This window comes from Glycine soja, chromosome 17 (genome assembly GCF_004193775.1).
Source record: "Glycine soja cultivar W05 chromosome 17, ASM419377v2, whole genome shotgun sequence".
Classification (NCBI taxonomy): Eukaryota; Viridiplantae; Streptophyta; class Magnoliopsida; order Fabales; family Fabaceae; genus Glycine; species Glycine soja.
This window is the reverse complement of record NC_041018.1, coordinates 41,085,998-41,102,996: the sequence shown is the minus strand read 5'-3', so window position 1 is coordinate 41,102,996 and position 16,999 is coordinate 41,085,998. Positions and strand designations below refer to the sequence as shown.

Sequence of the window (16,999 nt, the reverse complement as noted above, 5' to 3'; positions counted from 1 at the left end):
TCTTTGAATGCAACTTTTATTATAAAAGCTAAATTGTATTTCTCTCCTTCAACACATATTTAAAATTATATTTCTTTCTCTTCTTATTTTAAATTATGCCCTTCTCTGTTTCTTTAATGATCAATTTGTTATATTTAGTTTCATTTTAATATAAATGATCATTTTAGATTTTTTTTCCTTGTATTGTAATTCTCTACATGATTAGTAGTTAATTTTATTATTAATCTTAAAAACGAAATAAAGATTTTAGATGAAATTTAAAAGGTGATAATAAAAGTATTTAAAATACCATATTACCTACTGAAATTCTAGAATTAATAAAAATATACACTAACAGGGCCCATTATGCTCTCTAATTAGACCCCCCATCAGAACATACGAAACATTTGAATACGGTTTCCATTTAATCTTCAAGTTCTCCTAGCAGCAGCATCACAATAAGTATTGTATCTTTGTCTAATAATCATCCACGGTTTATGCGATATAAGAAAATGACCATAAGCAACACCCAAAGCCATTAAGGTAATAACAATTACCGCCACACACGTCTCTCATGGGATCAGAACTTCGTTTCTTTTTCTACCACCAACAAGATGTGTATTGATTGGACTTGAACTCAGACATATGACAATTACCACAGGGACTTAGACTGCTAGTACCACCAACGAGAAGAAGCATGCCGAAGTATGATTATTATTGAAAAAAAAAAACTGAAATAAAGTTATTTTAAAAATAATATAACATAATTGACAAAAATGTTAAAATGAATTTCTATGATAACTCTTTATTATTATTAAACAAAATTCTGAAGTTTATGATTAAATATTAAATTATTTTAGCTATTTTTTACATTATTCTTAATCATTTTAAATACAAAGCCAACTAGAAATGTTTTTAAAGAATTGAAACAAACAATTTTAAATTTGATTTTTTTCTCAACACATTCAAATATGAAACTTATATAACCAATTACATCAATAATTAATTGTACGTATAATCAAGTATCAAAATAATATTTTAAATTTAAACACAGTACCGCTTTTAAGTATAAAACACGTTTAAGCATATTCATGGTTTGCAAGCTTCATACCCCATGCGATGCAATGATTACTATGCTTTTTCTTTCCATCAAATTCGCCATACCAAAAAAACAAAAAATCCGCCAGCACTCGGACTTACTTCGAAGCATCATATTTGAGCCAACATTAATCAAATACAACATTGAGTGATCCTGTCTGTTCTTCAGATTCGCCTTGTTCAGCTTTCACTTGACTTAACTTGCAAAGTTATGTTAATTTGTATTCATTGAAAATATAAATACAATAGTTAAAAACACATTTTTAAGTTTCCAGCGTATGATTGATTGTTAAACCTTATTTTGCTGTCTGCAGTAGTCTGCCTCTACTACCATAAAAACAACTGAAGCATAACTATCATCATAAATGTTCATTTGCTTCCTCTGCCTTCTTGCGCTCATCACTGCTTTGGCTCAGCTCCATTTGTCAAAGGACGTTTATATTCATACAGTTCATATGAACCACATCAACCTGACTGGAATTTCTGGTCAAAAGTAAAAATTAATTATTTTAAAGCATTCAAAGTTATCAGTAAAGTTAGGCTACATAGAAAATATTCATTCTAAATTGATGGTGTTATTACAACTATAATTAGAGAATGATTGACTCTTACAGCAAATGGAACTAAATCTTAACGATATCTTGCCCAAAAGCCTTTCTTCCTGGCAGAATCATTCTCGGACAGGGATCGGCTCCACTTTGATCCAAGTGAAAAGTGTCTCCTCAAGAATGGCTTTCCAAATGAGCTCCTTGCACTGCAGCTAGGTTCCATTTTTGACACTTTTCCTCTCAAATCTATATCTTTTTGACGATCAAAAACATCAAAACCACCATCAAGGTAGCTATCAACTACACGGTTTCTGGATATCTTGTGGTTCTTGGCCTTCATCTCTGATTCAGCCCGAAGACCTTTTCTGGACAACAACTTTGACAAGTTCTTATCTCCAACCATACAAATTGGACATGCTGGATCATACCTATCTGCCTCTGATGTCATAGCCTCTAAACATTCTGCATGATATGAATGACCACAGACTAGTACAGCAACAACTGAGAGGTCACTGTTGGCAATAAACTTCTGGTTGCTCCATGTTGATCTCTCGGTCAATAGCTTTGAGCAAGCCCCACAAGATTGTAGTTCCATGGAGGGAGAATACGAGAACCTGCTACTGGATCCACTTATCTTGTGACGACCAGATCCAAAACACTCACTATCAAAGGACCACCTTTCCCTTTGTGATGATGCAACCAGCTCAGAAAAGGTGCGCATTGACCAGCCATCAGATGATCCGCATATGGATCCAGCTGCCATTTCATTGCTGCAAGTTGAGAGTACAAATGATGGCCTACCTTCAGAAATTGAGTTGTCTGGCGATTTCAGACCCATGATTCGACTATCAGAAATCTGTCTCAACAGAGGGTGTGCTGGAGATCGATGTGCCCATCTTGTTGGAGTAGAGTTGGGAAGATGGTGATAATTGTGATTAGGCAAAGGATCTGCTGTAGGCGTTGAGAAGACTGAAGGTATTGAAAAAGAAAGATTTGGTATTGAAGATTCCGCCGGGTTCTTCACCTAAAGAGAAACACAGATTAAGAGTGAGCCTAGTACTACAGTAGAAAGCCTAAAAATCAAACTATGCACCACAAAGCTCATGGTTCAAATTCAGTAGCTCAAAACTAACCACTGTAGAAAAATTGCTTGACATGGACAGATCTGCAATAAGCACATAGAGGAAGAAGAAACAAAAATCAATGCCAAACAATGAAACAGCAACCCAAGGAACCAAAGTGCATAAAAGAGAGCATCGGAACTGAATGTCAATAACAATATCTGGGACCATTCTGCACAACAAACCGAGTTTGAAAACCTTACACTAGATGGGAAAACAGCAAAAGATAAGGTGGTGAACAAGGCAATAGACGATGTAAAGAAGACATGTGCGTAAAATAGAGATCCCTTGCAGTTGCAACATAAGAATGCAACAGCAAAAATTTTCTTTTTTCGAAAGATATCTAAAAATCCCACCTATTGTGTCAGAAACCTATTGACTTGTTATTTACTTATATTGTTCATTTATTTGTGTGTTGCATTGTCAGGCCTTTTATTTGTATTCATTATCATAGTGATATAGCCCATGAGTATGAGTAAATGGTGCAGGTTTTAATTTTTGGATAAGCATCCTCAAAGGGCTTCAATATCAAGGTTGACTACAGGTAACAGAGGAGTATTCTCGTGGGAAAATTGCTCCACCTCTACACAAACAGAGACTGCATTTCAACTGTTGTATTATAGATGTTGAAATCCTATTTTATGTAACCAAAAATAAGAATACCTCAAAAAAAGAAGGGGGGGGGGGGGGGGGAAGAGACGTAAATGTTTTAACCAAGAAACATCAAACATTGTGCTAGCTTATGGTAAAGGACAAAAGAATAACAGAGTTCAGGGTTTAGTTTAGCATTTACCAGAAGAGGGGGTCATCAGATTTGCAACCAATGCCTCATCAACAGGGGACTTCAGAGAAATAGGAGTTACAGAATTCTCCAGGATGCTTCCACCATCAGATAAATTACCTCTTTCAGAACTTAACGAACCTTTTAACTCCATGCTGACATTTCTACTGTCCACATGGGATGTGTGATATGAAGGATTCTCAATTTCATCAGCAACACGCCCCCGGCTATCCCATTGAAAGCTCCATGATGGCGAACACACAACATCTCTATGCAAACTTTCATCCCCAGTTCTGTTAGGAAGATTAGGATCCTTTGCAGCAACACAACAAGCTGATCCCATGATAACTGCAGACAAACATAACACTCAATCTAAATTACAGGCACAAAGACTAATTAATTGCACCACACTGTACAGACTAATTCAAGACTTGCTGATAACTTTCTTTAAGAAAAAGAAAAAGAATCCAACAGTGTACCAGAAAATCACAATAGAAAAGTCAAAAGCCACCTCAATTTCCAGCAAGATTCCGTAACCGTACTTCTTCCTGACAAATAAACAAAAAGGAAAGATCATTAAACTGAGAATTCAAGGCAACACAGGTCTTAAAAACATTCCAGAGACCAAAAGCTTCATATAAAGAACCACGCTCTAAACTTTGGATTTCTGATGCTCTAACTAATCTATTTCAACCAACATTCCACCATAAAATTCAATCATAATAAAAGTTTCCATTAATTGCATCCACCAATTAGAAACTAAATACATAATAATAAAAAGACTCCACACAACCACCACTGTGCTTCAACAGTGAACACAAGGCTTGTAAAAATAGTCGGAAAAAAAAAGGAAGAACAATCTATGAGTAAAGTATGAAAAACTACTCGATCATCTTGTAAGTTCATTTAAAACTAGTTCGTGTAAAAGATTTCCACATAAGCAGCGTGACGCACTAATCACGCCCCGTACCCACAAACACCTTCATTATTCACAGTTCAAAACATAAATCAAAGCCAATACTGAGAAACAATAAGCTAATTCGATTCCATTTTTCATACCACTCCAAAACAATTAAAAAATAACAAAATATTAATCGTGTCCGTATCTGTTTCTCCGTCAATTTTGATTTCTCGAACCTCAAGGCAATTTCTAGGGTTTCGAAACATTCAAAAGATTAAAAAGAGTTGATATATACGATTAACAAAATATCATCAACGAAACAAAGAAATGAAAGAAGCATAAGCATGTGCGAATCTTACTCGGAAACTAAAAACTGAGAGAAAAGAGGGAAAATAATTCGGCACTGGTCATCGTCTTGCTGATTGATTAACGCACAAACGGAAAGGGACGGCGCTTTATATAAACTACGTCGCGTCCGTTTCACAGTTGAAGCGTCGCGTCGCGGAAGCACGAACCGTTATAACGGCGTTAGGGTAGAGGTTGTTGGAAAACGGAAATGGTGCCTCTGTTTCTATTCTATGACTGTGACTCACTGCATCTTCTTTTCTCTCTTTTGTTAGTATTTTTATTTTCCTTTTCTTCTGCAAACTTCTGTTTCTCTCTTTCCACCTTCTTCTCTGCGTTTCTTGCTCTTTAATAATTATTTTATTATGCGAAAAATGAAAATTGCACGTTGAATATTATAAAACACTGGATGAGAATTTGACGCTTTAGTTTCCACCACGTGGACCGCACTATAAGCTCACATGGATACATACAATTTCTTTCATTCTGTTATCAATCCCATGCCTCCAACGTTATAAGACTAATCTTATAATTTCCTTCAAATTTTAATAATATATAATTATGTTAAATATTTTTAAAAAATTATCATTTGTAATAATTATATCTTCAATAAAAAATATTTTAATTTTATAAAATAGAAAAATAATTTAGTTGTAAGTAATAAAATTCCGCAAGTCTGAACGCGGGGAAAGCATTGACGAAGATCCATGGTTGTGGTCAATACATGCTATGCTCTGACTACGACTATGACCATTTTTTATGCGATTACAAACAACTTCAACTTGATATTTTGTGTGCATCTGTTTAGAAACAATGCTTTTAATTATGGACCACGCACACCAATGAAGATGACTTGACCTTGCATTAAAATTAATTCGCCAACCTCACCTTTTGTTTTCACAAGTCAATGAAGTTCAATTATGAAGGTTGGCTCAACTCAAATTTCAATTTGCACTTACTAGAAAGGTTTCAATTTGATTTTGTTTACAGTTGTTAAGCATTAGATTCGATAAGTAAGGACTAAAAAATATATTTAACACTATTTCTTAGTACAAGTCAATGAGATAAAGTTGTGGATGTTGGCTAAACTCAACTTGCAATTTGCAATAACTATTATGTCAACCATTGCAAAATTAAGGACTCAAAAGTAAAAATATATGTTGAAAAGTAAAATATTTAATATTATTTTAGTCTCTTTAACTAACATTCTTAAGGTATTAAATGAAAAATTAACAATATAAATGTTTCGTTATAAATTATATTCGAAATGTATGGGATATATCATAGCGAAAATACATTAATAATGTTTCTTTTTCCCTCAAAGTCTCGTACTAGTATCTTCGAAGATAATGTTTCTTTTTCCCTCAAAGGCTCATAGACCCAAAGTTTTCGTAAAGCCCAAACTAACTGAAGTTTGTTTTAGCCTTGAAACTATAAGGCCTATTGCAATTTGGGTCACTTTCTTCTTTTGAGGCTATTGCTTGCTACACTTTCTCGTTGATTCCTGCACTACTTTTTTTATTGGTCAATCCAAAATGTATAATTACATTCTAGAAAACACTATCTTTTTGGCTTTCGGAAGGTCAAAAAATATTCTGAAAAGACTGCAGGAAGCAACTTGAAAAGTGCAGGAAACAATAGTCTCTTTTGGGGACTCATAATCCATCCCTTCCAATGTAAACTATTCGAGCTGGGTTGTCTAAACGATCGATAGGTATTAGGATGGTGTGGATGAAATACTTCACGAAATTAAATTCTGGTAGTAGTACATAAGTACATAACTGGATTTCTTAGGCATATTGTTAGGGATTTGATTCCTAGAAATCATGTGAATAGAGAAGTCTTAGAAATAATGTGAATAAACAAGCATTGGAGTATAAGTGTAAAATGAAATTTCACTTTAGATAAAAATAAAAAAGTTAAACATATAAGTAAAAAGATCTACAAACTTAATGCCCCGATGTTTTATATTTGGATTTCCCAACAAGAAGATTTTGTTATGAAAGATAAAATCTATTATTTACACCTTAAAAAAATTAATCTCCAATTATTTGTTGAAGGATATCCTTATTGTAAAAAAAAAATCTCAATTAAATTGATGTTAACTTTATTTAAAACGACTTTTTTCTTGGTAATTTTTCTTTTGAGAAGATGGCGCCCCTATTTAAGACTGAAATATAAAAATGTTAAACTACTTTAGCCATAATAATAGTAATATTATACCTTTTCCAAGATTCATAATTTATTTGTAGTAGCAGCTCAAGCATCTATTAAAGTTGTCGATGCCTAGTTGAAATAAAGAAATCCGTCGTATAAATATAAACCCATTTTTAATAAACATACATAAATTTTGTTTCCATTCAATTTAGGACATTAGAGAGTGAGACAGAGAATATAGTTCAATAACTAATACTCACAAGTATTACACATGGGAATATCTATTGTCAATTCGCCACTTTCGTGTGTCTATTAATAGTCGTATTCAAATCCAGAAGTTTTTTGCTTAAAATTTTCTCCTCTTCCTCCTTTGTTAATCAAACTAACAATCTAGCCAAAAATTATAATTATACAAAAGTGTTAATAATTGACACTCTCTAGTACAGGTTGGTCATAAAACTGTAATAAGCTTTTCTACTTTTTTTGTTCCGGAAGAATGTTTGTATATTATTTTTGCATTTCTCTTGATTTTCCCATGGGTGCTATTCACACACATGCTAGATCATCGCATCCATCACTTTATCACTTTAGTTTTTATCAAAAGGCAATTAAGAATGAGACTTAGAGTTCACAATCTATGAAAACAACCAAGACAAGGCACCTTGGGGGGGGACCAGTACCATTTTTACATTTATAAAAGCACACCCATAACATTCATATCATATTAATCATCATATAAAAAAGAAAAAAAAAAAAAAGAGAGCAGAGAATGGACATTACACTTACACCGACATCCATTTTTCCAAAACATTGGACAATGGCAAGTAGCATGCCACTTTGGTGACCTAACAACAGAACTAAGCAAATGCCACTATGTGATTTGATTCCATTATTTAAATCACATCAAATGTAGCAAGCAAGTTCTGATGACACTCCAATAATAATAATAATAATAATATCTTAATAAATATTGCCTCACACTAGTAGTAGGTACCACAAATATTTACCTTACCCTCACTCATGAATGATTCCACCGTGACGAAACTCCCAACAGAACAACACACTAGCACGAAATCTTAATTTTTTTTTTCAGATTCTTCACCACAGAAACATGTTGTTGTCTGCAGTGGCCACAATTGGTTGGTTAAGATATGCCATGTGCATGGGATTCATCATGAAATTATTATTATTGTTATTATTATTATTATTATTGTAATAATAATTGTTATGATCAAAAGTGGTGGTCGTGTTGATGAGATTGATGATATCATTGAGTGATTGAAGGCTTTGTGTGAGTTCAGTCTTCTGGGCCCTGAGAATGGAATTTTCAGCCTCAACCTTGAGACAGTGTTGTGTGGTGATGTTCACTTTCTTGAGGGTTAGGCTCTTTTGTTTCTTGAGGAGGTCAACTTGTGCAATGAGATCATCCAAGTGCTTCTGCTTTCTCATTCTTGATCTTCTGGCCGATTCGCGGTTCGATTGCTTTCTCTTCTTTTTTCTTTGTTCCATCAGAAGCTGCAAATCCTCCTCAGAGCCAGAGCTCTGAAGAAGAATGGACGTGCTCGATGTTCCACTAGATGAGGCCATCACATAAGATATATTAATTTACAATTACACCAAAGTGAGTACTATACTAGAAAAAATAAAAAAAGGTTGGAAATTTTAATTTGGGTGTGAAGAGAAATGATTTTAATTTGGCTAATATAGATGATAATTACTAATATTGTTATTGTTACTATGATATAGAACCATATAATATAAAAGGGAAGTGGTGTTGGGCGAATTAATTATGAGAAAACATAGAACCAGTAGAGGAAGACAACAGAGAAGGATTGAACTAGGTGGGTCCTGCGTCTAAGGGAGGAATTGATCATAAACCCGGAACGAAGGATTTCACTGAGGACTGGAGACATGAATGTCAAACTCAAACGTGAAAATACATATTAGAGGTGTATATATATATATATATATATATATATATATATAAGGATCAAGATTAATTCAAAGGAGGAAGGAAAGTAGAAGATTTTGTGCTTCAAAGGGAGAAAAAATGGGAAGGAAAGAAGTGAGTGAGTGCAGGGGTTTGCTAATCCAGGAATAGAAAGGAAAAAGAAGGGTGTGTAGTGTAAGTAAGGGGTGTGGGAGAGGAAGAGAGGAGAAGAGGAAGTGAAAATTGTAGTAGAAGGTTCAATTTATAAGAAGAAAAAAGGAGGAATGGTGGGAGAGTGAAAAATAAATAAAGAATGGAAAGTGGGGGGTGAATAAAAGCAAATGGCATCGGAATATACCGCAAGGGTGGGACAGGGGGGTGTGATTGGCCATGCTTTGTGGACAAAACTTTCACAACCCTCCAATTCCAGCTAGCCAGGGGGCAGTCTGTCCTCAATGTTTTTTAAATTATTTCTTTTTAACACATTGTTTTAATGTTGGGTTAAATTTATTAGTGGCTTGTACCTGTGCAAAAATTTGAGGTCCTCCTCTCTTTGCCCTCTCTTGCTTTTCTTGAATGGTATCCTTGAGATGATAGATGGATAGATGGTGGTAGGTACCTATTAAAAATATTTTAGACTCTAAGATTTAAGGATTTGTTTGGTGATTAAGATAAGATAAACTAGTTTATATTTTATTTTGTTTGGTGATTAAGATATGATAAAATAGTTTATATTTTGTTGTAATTGTTTGGTGCATCAATAAAATATGATTTGTTTATCTTATAACATATTCTATCATGTTGGTATAGTATAATTTATATCATGAATATGAAGAGATGAATTAGAAAGTTACACAATAAGATAGTTGTTCTCTCTCCCTCCCCCTCCCTATTACCACCACCATTATCACTATTCATCGTTGTCATTGTCACAAGTCTATCAAAGTCATCACCATCACACTATTTTTATTGCTATTGTTACTATTATTTTTATCATAAAAATTACCACCATTATAATTATCATTATAATAATATGTGTCACCACTCTTATCATTGTCGTCATCATTGTCACTGTTATTACTATTGTCGTTTCTATTGTCATTATCTTAGGTAACATCATCATCACCATTGTTACAATAATTGTTGTCGATGCAACCACCACAATCATCATTATCATTGTTATCATCATCATTATCACTATCATTATGGTGTCCTCATCGCCACCACCATATCCTACCATTATCATGGTGTGCATCAAACATCTAATAAAATTAAGGCTTATCATGATTTTGTTGGTAGTCTCTCCAAAGAAAAGAAAAGGTAGTATTATTTTTTAAAATCATATGTTAAGTAATAGAAGTTATAAATCAAATAATAAAATTCTGTAATTTTTATTATTTTATAATTTTCATTACTTGATCAATTTTAAAAGGTAAGTAACAGTTAAAAAAAGTTTAGTTTATATACGTTTTTATTTACCATGTCATTATTTAATATAATGACTATGACAATCTAAATTCTATTAGATAATTATACAAAGAATATTTTACATATAACAGTATATTTAAATTACACTCCTAAAAAACTAAGACCGCTTTTTGAAAGAGTATTAAGTGATGATACTTTTGAATACTTCAATATAAATATCTTAATAAATATAATTGTTTTTAGTTAAAATAGAAGTTAGTCAATAATTTTTTTATTCTTAATTTAAACTATTAAAAAAATGGAAAGCAGAGAAAATACTTTGGAAGGACCTTCCTAGTTCTCAACAAAAATGTTTTTTTTTTACGTTTATTTTTTTTAAAATTAGTCTTACCCCCTTCTTTAATAACAAGAAAATGAGAGGTCAAAAAGAGAAGCCCATGGATAAAGGATTAATGTTTTAAAAAAATGTGATGTAGAAATATAAGTAGTTGCTTCTCAATTTGATTCTTTACACCTTGGAGCTTGCACACTCATCAAAAGATATCCGATAGTATTTTATTTTGTCATCATCCACCCTCTTAAAGATCATAGTCAATTTTCATTGCGTTAAGTTGGTGGTACTTGGCTTCACTACTATTGGTTTGTTCCAGCCTCCCATTGGCTTTGATTCATTTTGTTAAGGCTGATAACAATACTATCTCCATATTCAAGATAGTTAAATTAATATAATATTTTTTAACATTATGCGTACCATATATATTAATTTGTAACACCATATTATTAAAATATAAGATATAAATATAGTTCATATAATCAAGATTATGTTGAAATACAATGATATAGTTTAAGAATTATTTACATTGTAATCAAATTATGGCTTGCTATACAATTAAGAATACAATTAAGAATGATTGATTTTTATAATAATTATTTTAAAAATTATATACGGCCGTATGTATTAAAATCAAACTATTGTTTTTTTACTGAAAAAATCAAACTATTATTGTCCAATACAAAATACAACCAGTGCTATAAAATGAAAAGTATATCTTTAAAAATATACTAAAATTTCTGTACCACACATGGTTGACGAATAATCAATTTGTGCACTTGGGAATACCGTGATTCAGGTACAACTAAGAGAGAAAAGGATATATACTAGTGTAAAATTTTTTATAGATTCATTTAATCAAAATTTATCATTTATAATAAATTTTTTAACTTTTAAAATATTTATTTTAAAATAATTCAAACAATAATTTATAATTAAATGAGAATATAATTTTTTTTATACCCATCAGAATATATGCATTATACTCAAAACTAAAATACTAAACTTTTTCTTGTCCTAATAGAACGCATAAGAAAGCTAATTAATAATGAATATCGAAATAGAAAAACATATGCTATAAGTGGCTAGCATATTTCCCTTTCAATTTCAGTCACTTCCAACAATTACAGACAATCCTACATAATCATCACCATCAAACATAAACTAAAGAAATGGAAGCACATAAAATGAAGGAAAAAACCTTCTTATTTTAATTTGCATATCGCACTGCATTTTAAATGTCATTGTTTAAATATTTTTTCAAAATATTTTCTAAATAGCTTTATTCTCTGCCGATTTGTAATATAATATGTTCGCTTGCTAAACTCGTGCACTTGCTAAAGACCACCTGTGTAGAGGTTAATTTACTTTGTCAAAATTATTTTATTTCATTAATCAAATATCAATGGAAATTTTCTATTGAAAAAATTCTTAATCAAATATTTATTAAATGAAAAAGTTGACAAAGAAAAGATTGTAAAGAAACATTCAAATATAATAAAGTAATAGAATGGTATTTTTTTAAGTGCAAAAATATTTATTATTTTCTTATTTTTAAAATTATTTTCATTTTCGTTTTATTATTTTATATGTATAGTATCATAATTAAAGATTAGATTTCAAATTATTAATTAGCAGAAAATCATAAATTTAGCCAGAACATTATTTATTTAAGTCTAAAACAATATTTTCACATGAGAGGGCATTGATCCAACACATCTGGCATAAATATTAAAAAAATCTAGATGGCTTTTGTGTGAGGAGCATCCCTATATGTAATATTTATTAAACGGAAAATAATTATTTTAACTTACTTTTGTTTGAAAAAAAATTAAACCTACTTGTTTGAAAAAACTGAAAAATAGGCCGGTTTTTTTTAAACTTTGAAACCTAAAACCCAGTAAAAAAATATTGAAACCTAATTAATGTAAGAAGGCATTATAACATTATTAAAGAGACATAAAACTAACGTTATTGGTAATACGACAAATCAAAAGATTCAATTTTGCGTAAAGCTAAAACTTTAATGTAAGTCATTTTAATTTATTCATTAAAATTAAAAAAAATAAACATTTATATTGAGTATACTGCTTTGACTTTTCGAAATGTAAAGTTATTTATTAAACTTAATTAGTTTATTTTAATATTTTTAAGGGTTAATATAACTAATATATTTAATCTTTTTATAATACGCAATATATAATTTTTAGATGAAATTTATTAATTTTATTGATGAAATATCTATAAGTAGAAACAATAGTTATAGGAACTATAATAATATTATATAAATAACATATGCATTTGGAAAAGAACAACTTTTTTCAATGTGATTAGGTATGTTATTAAAATATTATTTTTAATTTTATCTTTTTGATGTAATTTTCAATTCTAAAAGTAAGTTTAAACCAAACTCGTGTGTGTCATATTAATGCTTGTATTCGTGTAATGCACCATATAATTTATTTTTCAATTTAAAAATTTATAATGAATGTATTTAAAAGAGAATAGTTCATTAAACAAAATTTATGAAACAAAATAATATAATTTTTTAATTATCTTAATTAGAGTCCTTAGTTCTATTAATAGACCATGAGATATTTTTAAAAGTTTCTATTCTTTGAAATGGTAATTTAATGGTTCAATTTGGTCCCTTTTCAGTCCCTAAGATGATTTGTGACTGAATTTAAGCGACTACAAAATCAGTCACTAAATGACGATTTTTTTGTATGGAAACTTGAAAGTATAACAAAACTCATATTTAAAATTTAATAATAACATAAATTAATTTTATGATATTTTATTACAATTACATTTAAATTTATTTTTAGTTTTATATATATTCAAATCATTATATTTATTTTTAGGAGATAAAAAATCTTGTAATTATATTACTCCTTTTCTTATTAATTTTTTTACACTTTAAATTACTATTTTAAAAATCTTGTAAAAAATAACGATAGAAAATAATATTTGAAAGGTTAAAATGATCAAAAGTGAAAAATGAAATGAATAAAACAATAAAATTGACTGTTATGAAGGAATAATTTATCATAAAATTATTATTTTTATTTGTAGGAATCAAAAATAAGTATTAGAAAGTAGTTTATAACAATTCATATATCCTTTTTAATTAAATGAGTTAGATGCCTTTGATAAATGATTATATTGAATGTTGTAAAGAAAGAAATTAATAATATATATATATATATTTTGTTGGCATCTTATGTTCTTGTCCACCCCTACATGTGTCATGTGTGTATTCTATATTTCTTCTATTTGGCTATTAATTTAATTGCTAGTCATAAATATTTTTAGGGTAAAATATATTTTTATCCTTTAAAATGTTTTGAAATGTTAATTTTACTTTCTATAAAAAAAAAAATTATATACACTTTTGAGTCCACTCGACGACAAACTAATGTAGCTTCACATGTTTTAGCATGAACAATTACTGTTCAAGCTAGTCTCCCTATTTATCATGATGTTCCCTTTTGTATTGCTTTAAGTATTCTTAATGAAATGATACAAGTTGATTTCCGTCCAAAAAATAATTATATACACTTTTTGTTTCTACATTTATCAAAAAGTAATGTAATTTTAGTCTTTAATTAAATAGGGATTAATTTTTTTTAAAATATAAAGAATAAAAATAATTTTTTTTATATAATGATCGTACCACCAAGAAGTAAACTTATAATCTTATGCATATTATTTCAACTTTTCTTCCAAGTTCAACCCCAATGGTTAGGGACTATAAAATTTTATAAATACTAAAACTAGCATTTTAAAAACCATGAGTCAAAAACATTACACAAACTTTTATTACGTTATTCTGGGATTATATGTGGTAGGTAGCTAGCTTATTGTTCCACTATAACAGTAATTAGCTGATGGATTTTCATCAATGAATTTAGGTACTTTTCTTTTACAGCCGCAGAACTTGATGCAGAATTCTCTGTCTTCTTCTGCATCTAAGAACCAAGAAGGGTAGTTATATGACACACCATATATTACAACAAAGAAGAAAATCGAAACAGAAAATAAGAATAAAATATTAGAATTTTCTATTCCAATAATTATTATGAGCTAATATTATAAGATAATTATATTAGTTATTTATCATTTATCATTATTGAGTTTTCCATCAGATGATGATATGAACTTAAATGAGCATATATCAATGTTGGTTCATTAGGAGATAATGAGATATTTATTAGGTTAACACATTATAAGAAGATTATGATACGTCACATATAATTTTTTTTTCTTAATGAGTTACGAAGATCATATTAATGAATAAAGAGGTTCTCGTTAAGAAAGAATCATGAAGACATCGATTTCTTACGGATTCAGATTCCACTAGGTTTATTTGATTAATCATTATAGATCAAGATATTCTTAAAACTCTTCTTCATGTATGAATTTTGGGAGAGTGGGGTTTCCATACATATGAAGGGTTTACCTCAACTATTGTTGATAAAGTATAAAGTATAAAGTTCATGAAATAAGTGTTTGTGATATTTTGGTGGTGGTTGGTGATGTGCGATGAGGGTGGAAAGTGGTCCCTCCCAACGATAGAAACCTCACATAAGAAGTGCAATGCTCAAAGTCGAATTCCATTTGAAAGCAAGTTGATGAAAAGCACTAGCAGCTAGCTAGCTGGTTAATTTCAATTCGTTGGGAGTGCGAGAGCACATGTATGTGCTAAGTATATAGAATCAGCTAGTGTACGTTTAATTGATACAGTGGTCACGATGGAAAGCAATGCCCATGCATAACTAGCCCAATAGGGAGCTTGCTATTCTAAGCTAAAAAAAAATTATGTGAAAGGAAATAAGGATTGAGACAATCAGATCATGAGTGTTCCTCTCAAGTAATAAAGTGCTTTAATGTTATTGTCATTATATTATTATATTATTGTTTTACATATGAAATTTTCATAACAAATTAAACATAAGGAAGAGGAGATCTTTTTGTTTCCAACATATTTCCTCCTAAATATAGAGATGATTCTGTTTAAGACCCCATTGAATATGAAAAATGCTAAACATTACGAAAAGTGATAAGCACGAACTATATGAATCATTTTGGTTGGCTAGTGTTTTATATTAATCACCCTTTGATTTCACTGATCAAACACGGGTAACTACTTTATACTCTTAATTAAAAACAACACACGTGTGTACTTTCGTATGTTTCGTGCAAATTTACCTTCGTACTAAATCAAATTGTTTATTACACACACACACACACACAATTCTGTTTGACACGCCATCAGGTATTAAATATAAACACCTTTTTTTAGTGAAGATTCAATTCTTAATTTGCTAAATCCGACTATCCACTTCTACTAATTAAATTTAATCCTAATTGGTAAGAGAAGATAAAACAAAAGGAGAGGGAAAAAAATTGTTATAATTATTTGTTAAAATAACATAAAAGAATTTGTTCTCCAATCCTTAAATCGGTTTATTTGTCACATGCATATAAGTGTGGATTAGTCGTGGTCGTTGTAGTACTCCTGTCCAAGGAGCTAGTTTTAGATGGACAATAAATAATAATGGAGAGAATATAACACTTTTTACAACATGTATACATTATATATGATTATTTTTTATTTTTTCTATCAAATTAATAATTTTTTTACCTTCATACGTCTATTTTTTACCATCTATTTTTGGGTTGAATAAATAATTATATAAATATAATTTATTAAAATAATATAGTCAAGTCATGAATTGTTCCCACTTCAAAAAAAAAAAAAGAGTCACGAATCGTCATGACGAACCTAACTTTTCTGAAATGAGAACATCAGTACCCTAAAAGAGAATTTGTTATGACCTTTTAATGCAAATACTATTTTTTTTCATCCTAAGATTTCCTTTTCGCTAGGTTTCTTTCAGAAACTTGTGAAGTAATTACTTAATGCCAAGGGAGTTGTGGCAAAAGTGATTATTTTACATCTCAACGGAGTATGTTCCAAATGTAACTCATGTATGGGTGTATTTTTAAATAAACGTAGACAAAATTATTTTAAATGGAATTGATTTATAAAATTATTTTTAATTAAATTAATTTTAAAGTGATGTGATTTAATTATATTTAACTATTTTTATTATAAAGGCAAGTCATGTAAAAACAATTTAAAATAAATTTTTTTATCCGATGCAAAAGTTTATTAAAGTTACTTTATAACTATGAATTCATAATCAATTCTTTAATATAAAATTAAACATGTAAAAATTTACATAAAATCACATAAACCAATATTAGATAGAATACAAGGAAAATTAACTATAAAGTTAATTTAACAAAATCTAAAAGTCAATCAAATTAAGTAAAAAGATATAAAGCGATTATAAAAATTAGAGTGCGCGCAA

General features: G+C 30.1%; 2 protein-coding genes across 4 annotated transcripts; both read right to left on the bottom strand.

Moving 5' to 3' along the window:
• Window positions 1-1,111: 1,111 nt before the first annotated feature.
• Window positions 1,112-5,110, bottom strand: LOC114393138. 3 transcript variants are annotated; one of them, XM_028354401.1, is made up of 6 exons: window positions 4,788-5,109; window positions 4,007-4,075; window positions 3,540-3,875; window positions 2,759-2,790; window positions 1,690-2,649; window positions 1,112-1,560 (listed from the first exon to the last, which is right to left on the bottom strand). In XM_028354401.1, exons 3-5 carry the CDS (start codon window positions 3,868-3,870, stop codon window positions 1,708-1,710), a joined length of 1,305 nt encoding a protein of 434 aa, XP_028210202.1. In that variant the 5' UTR covers window positions 3,871-3,875; window positions 4,007-4,075; window positions 4,788-5,109; the 3' UTR covers window positions 1,112-1,560; window positions 1,690-1,707. The 3 variants fall into 3 exon arrangements, with proteins under 3 accessions (XP_028210202.1, XP_028210203.1, XP_028210201.1); XM_028354402.1 differs by lacking the exon at window positions 1,112-1,560 and having other exon boundaries at window positions 1,562-2,649; window positions 4,039-4,075; window positions 4,788-5,110; XM_028354400.1 differs by lacking the exon at window positions 1,112-1,560 and having other exon boundaries at window positions 1,562-2,649.
• A 2,482-nt stretch (window positions 5,111-7,592) lies between these two features.
• On the bottom strand, window positions 7,593-9,110 carry LOC114392167 (bZIP transcription factor 11-like). Its single transcript, XM_028353210.1, has one exon. The coding sequence runs from the start codon at window positions 8,515-8,517 to the stop codon at window positions 8,029-8,031; it is 489 nt and encodes a 162-aa protein (XP_028209011.1). The 5' UTR covers window positions 8,518-9,110; the 3' UTR covers window positions 7,593-8,028.
• Window positions 9,111-16,999: the final 7,889 nt, after the last annotated feature.

Bases quoted from the DNA above. Each gene is read 5' to 3' on its own strand.
- LOC114393138 (XM_028354402.1), bottom strand. From the start codon at position 3,870: ATGGGATCAGCTTGTTGTGTTGCTGCAAAGGATCCTAATCTTCCTAAC. The intron at 2,791-3,539 runs GTAAATGCTAAA...TGCTTATTGCAG, and splicing joins TCTGATGACCCCCTCTTCTG to ATCTGTCCATGTCAAGCAAT. The intron at 2,650-2,758 runs GTTAGTTTTGAG...GTTTCTCTTTAG, and splicing joins CAAGCAATTTTTCTACAGTG to GTGAAGAACCCGGCGGAATC.
- LOC114392167 (XM_028353210.1), bottom strand. From the start codon at position 8,517: ATGGCCTCATCTAGTGGAACATCGAGCACGTCCATTCTTCTTCAGAGC.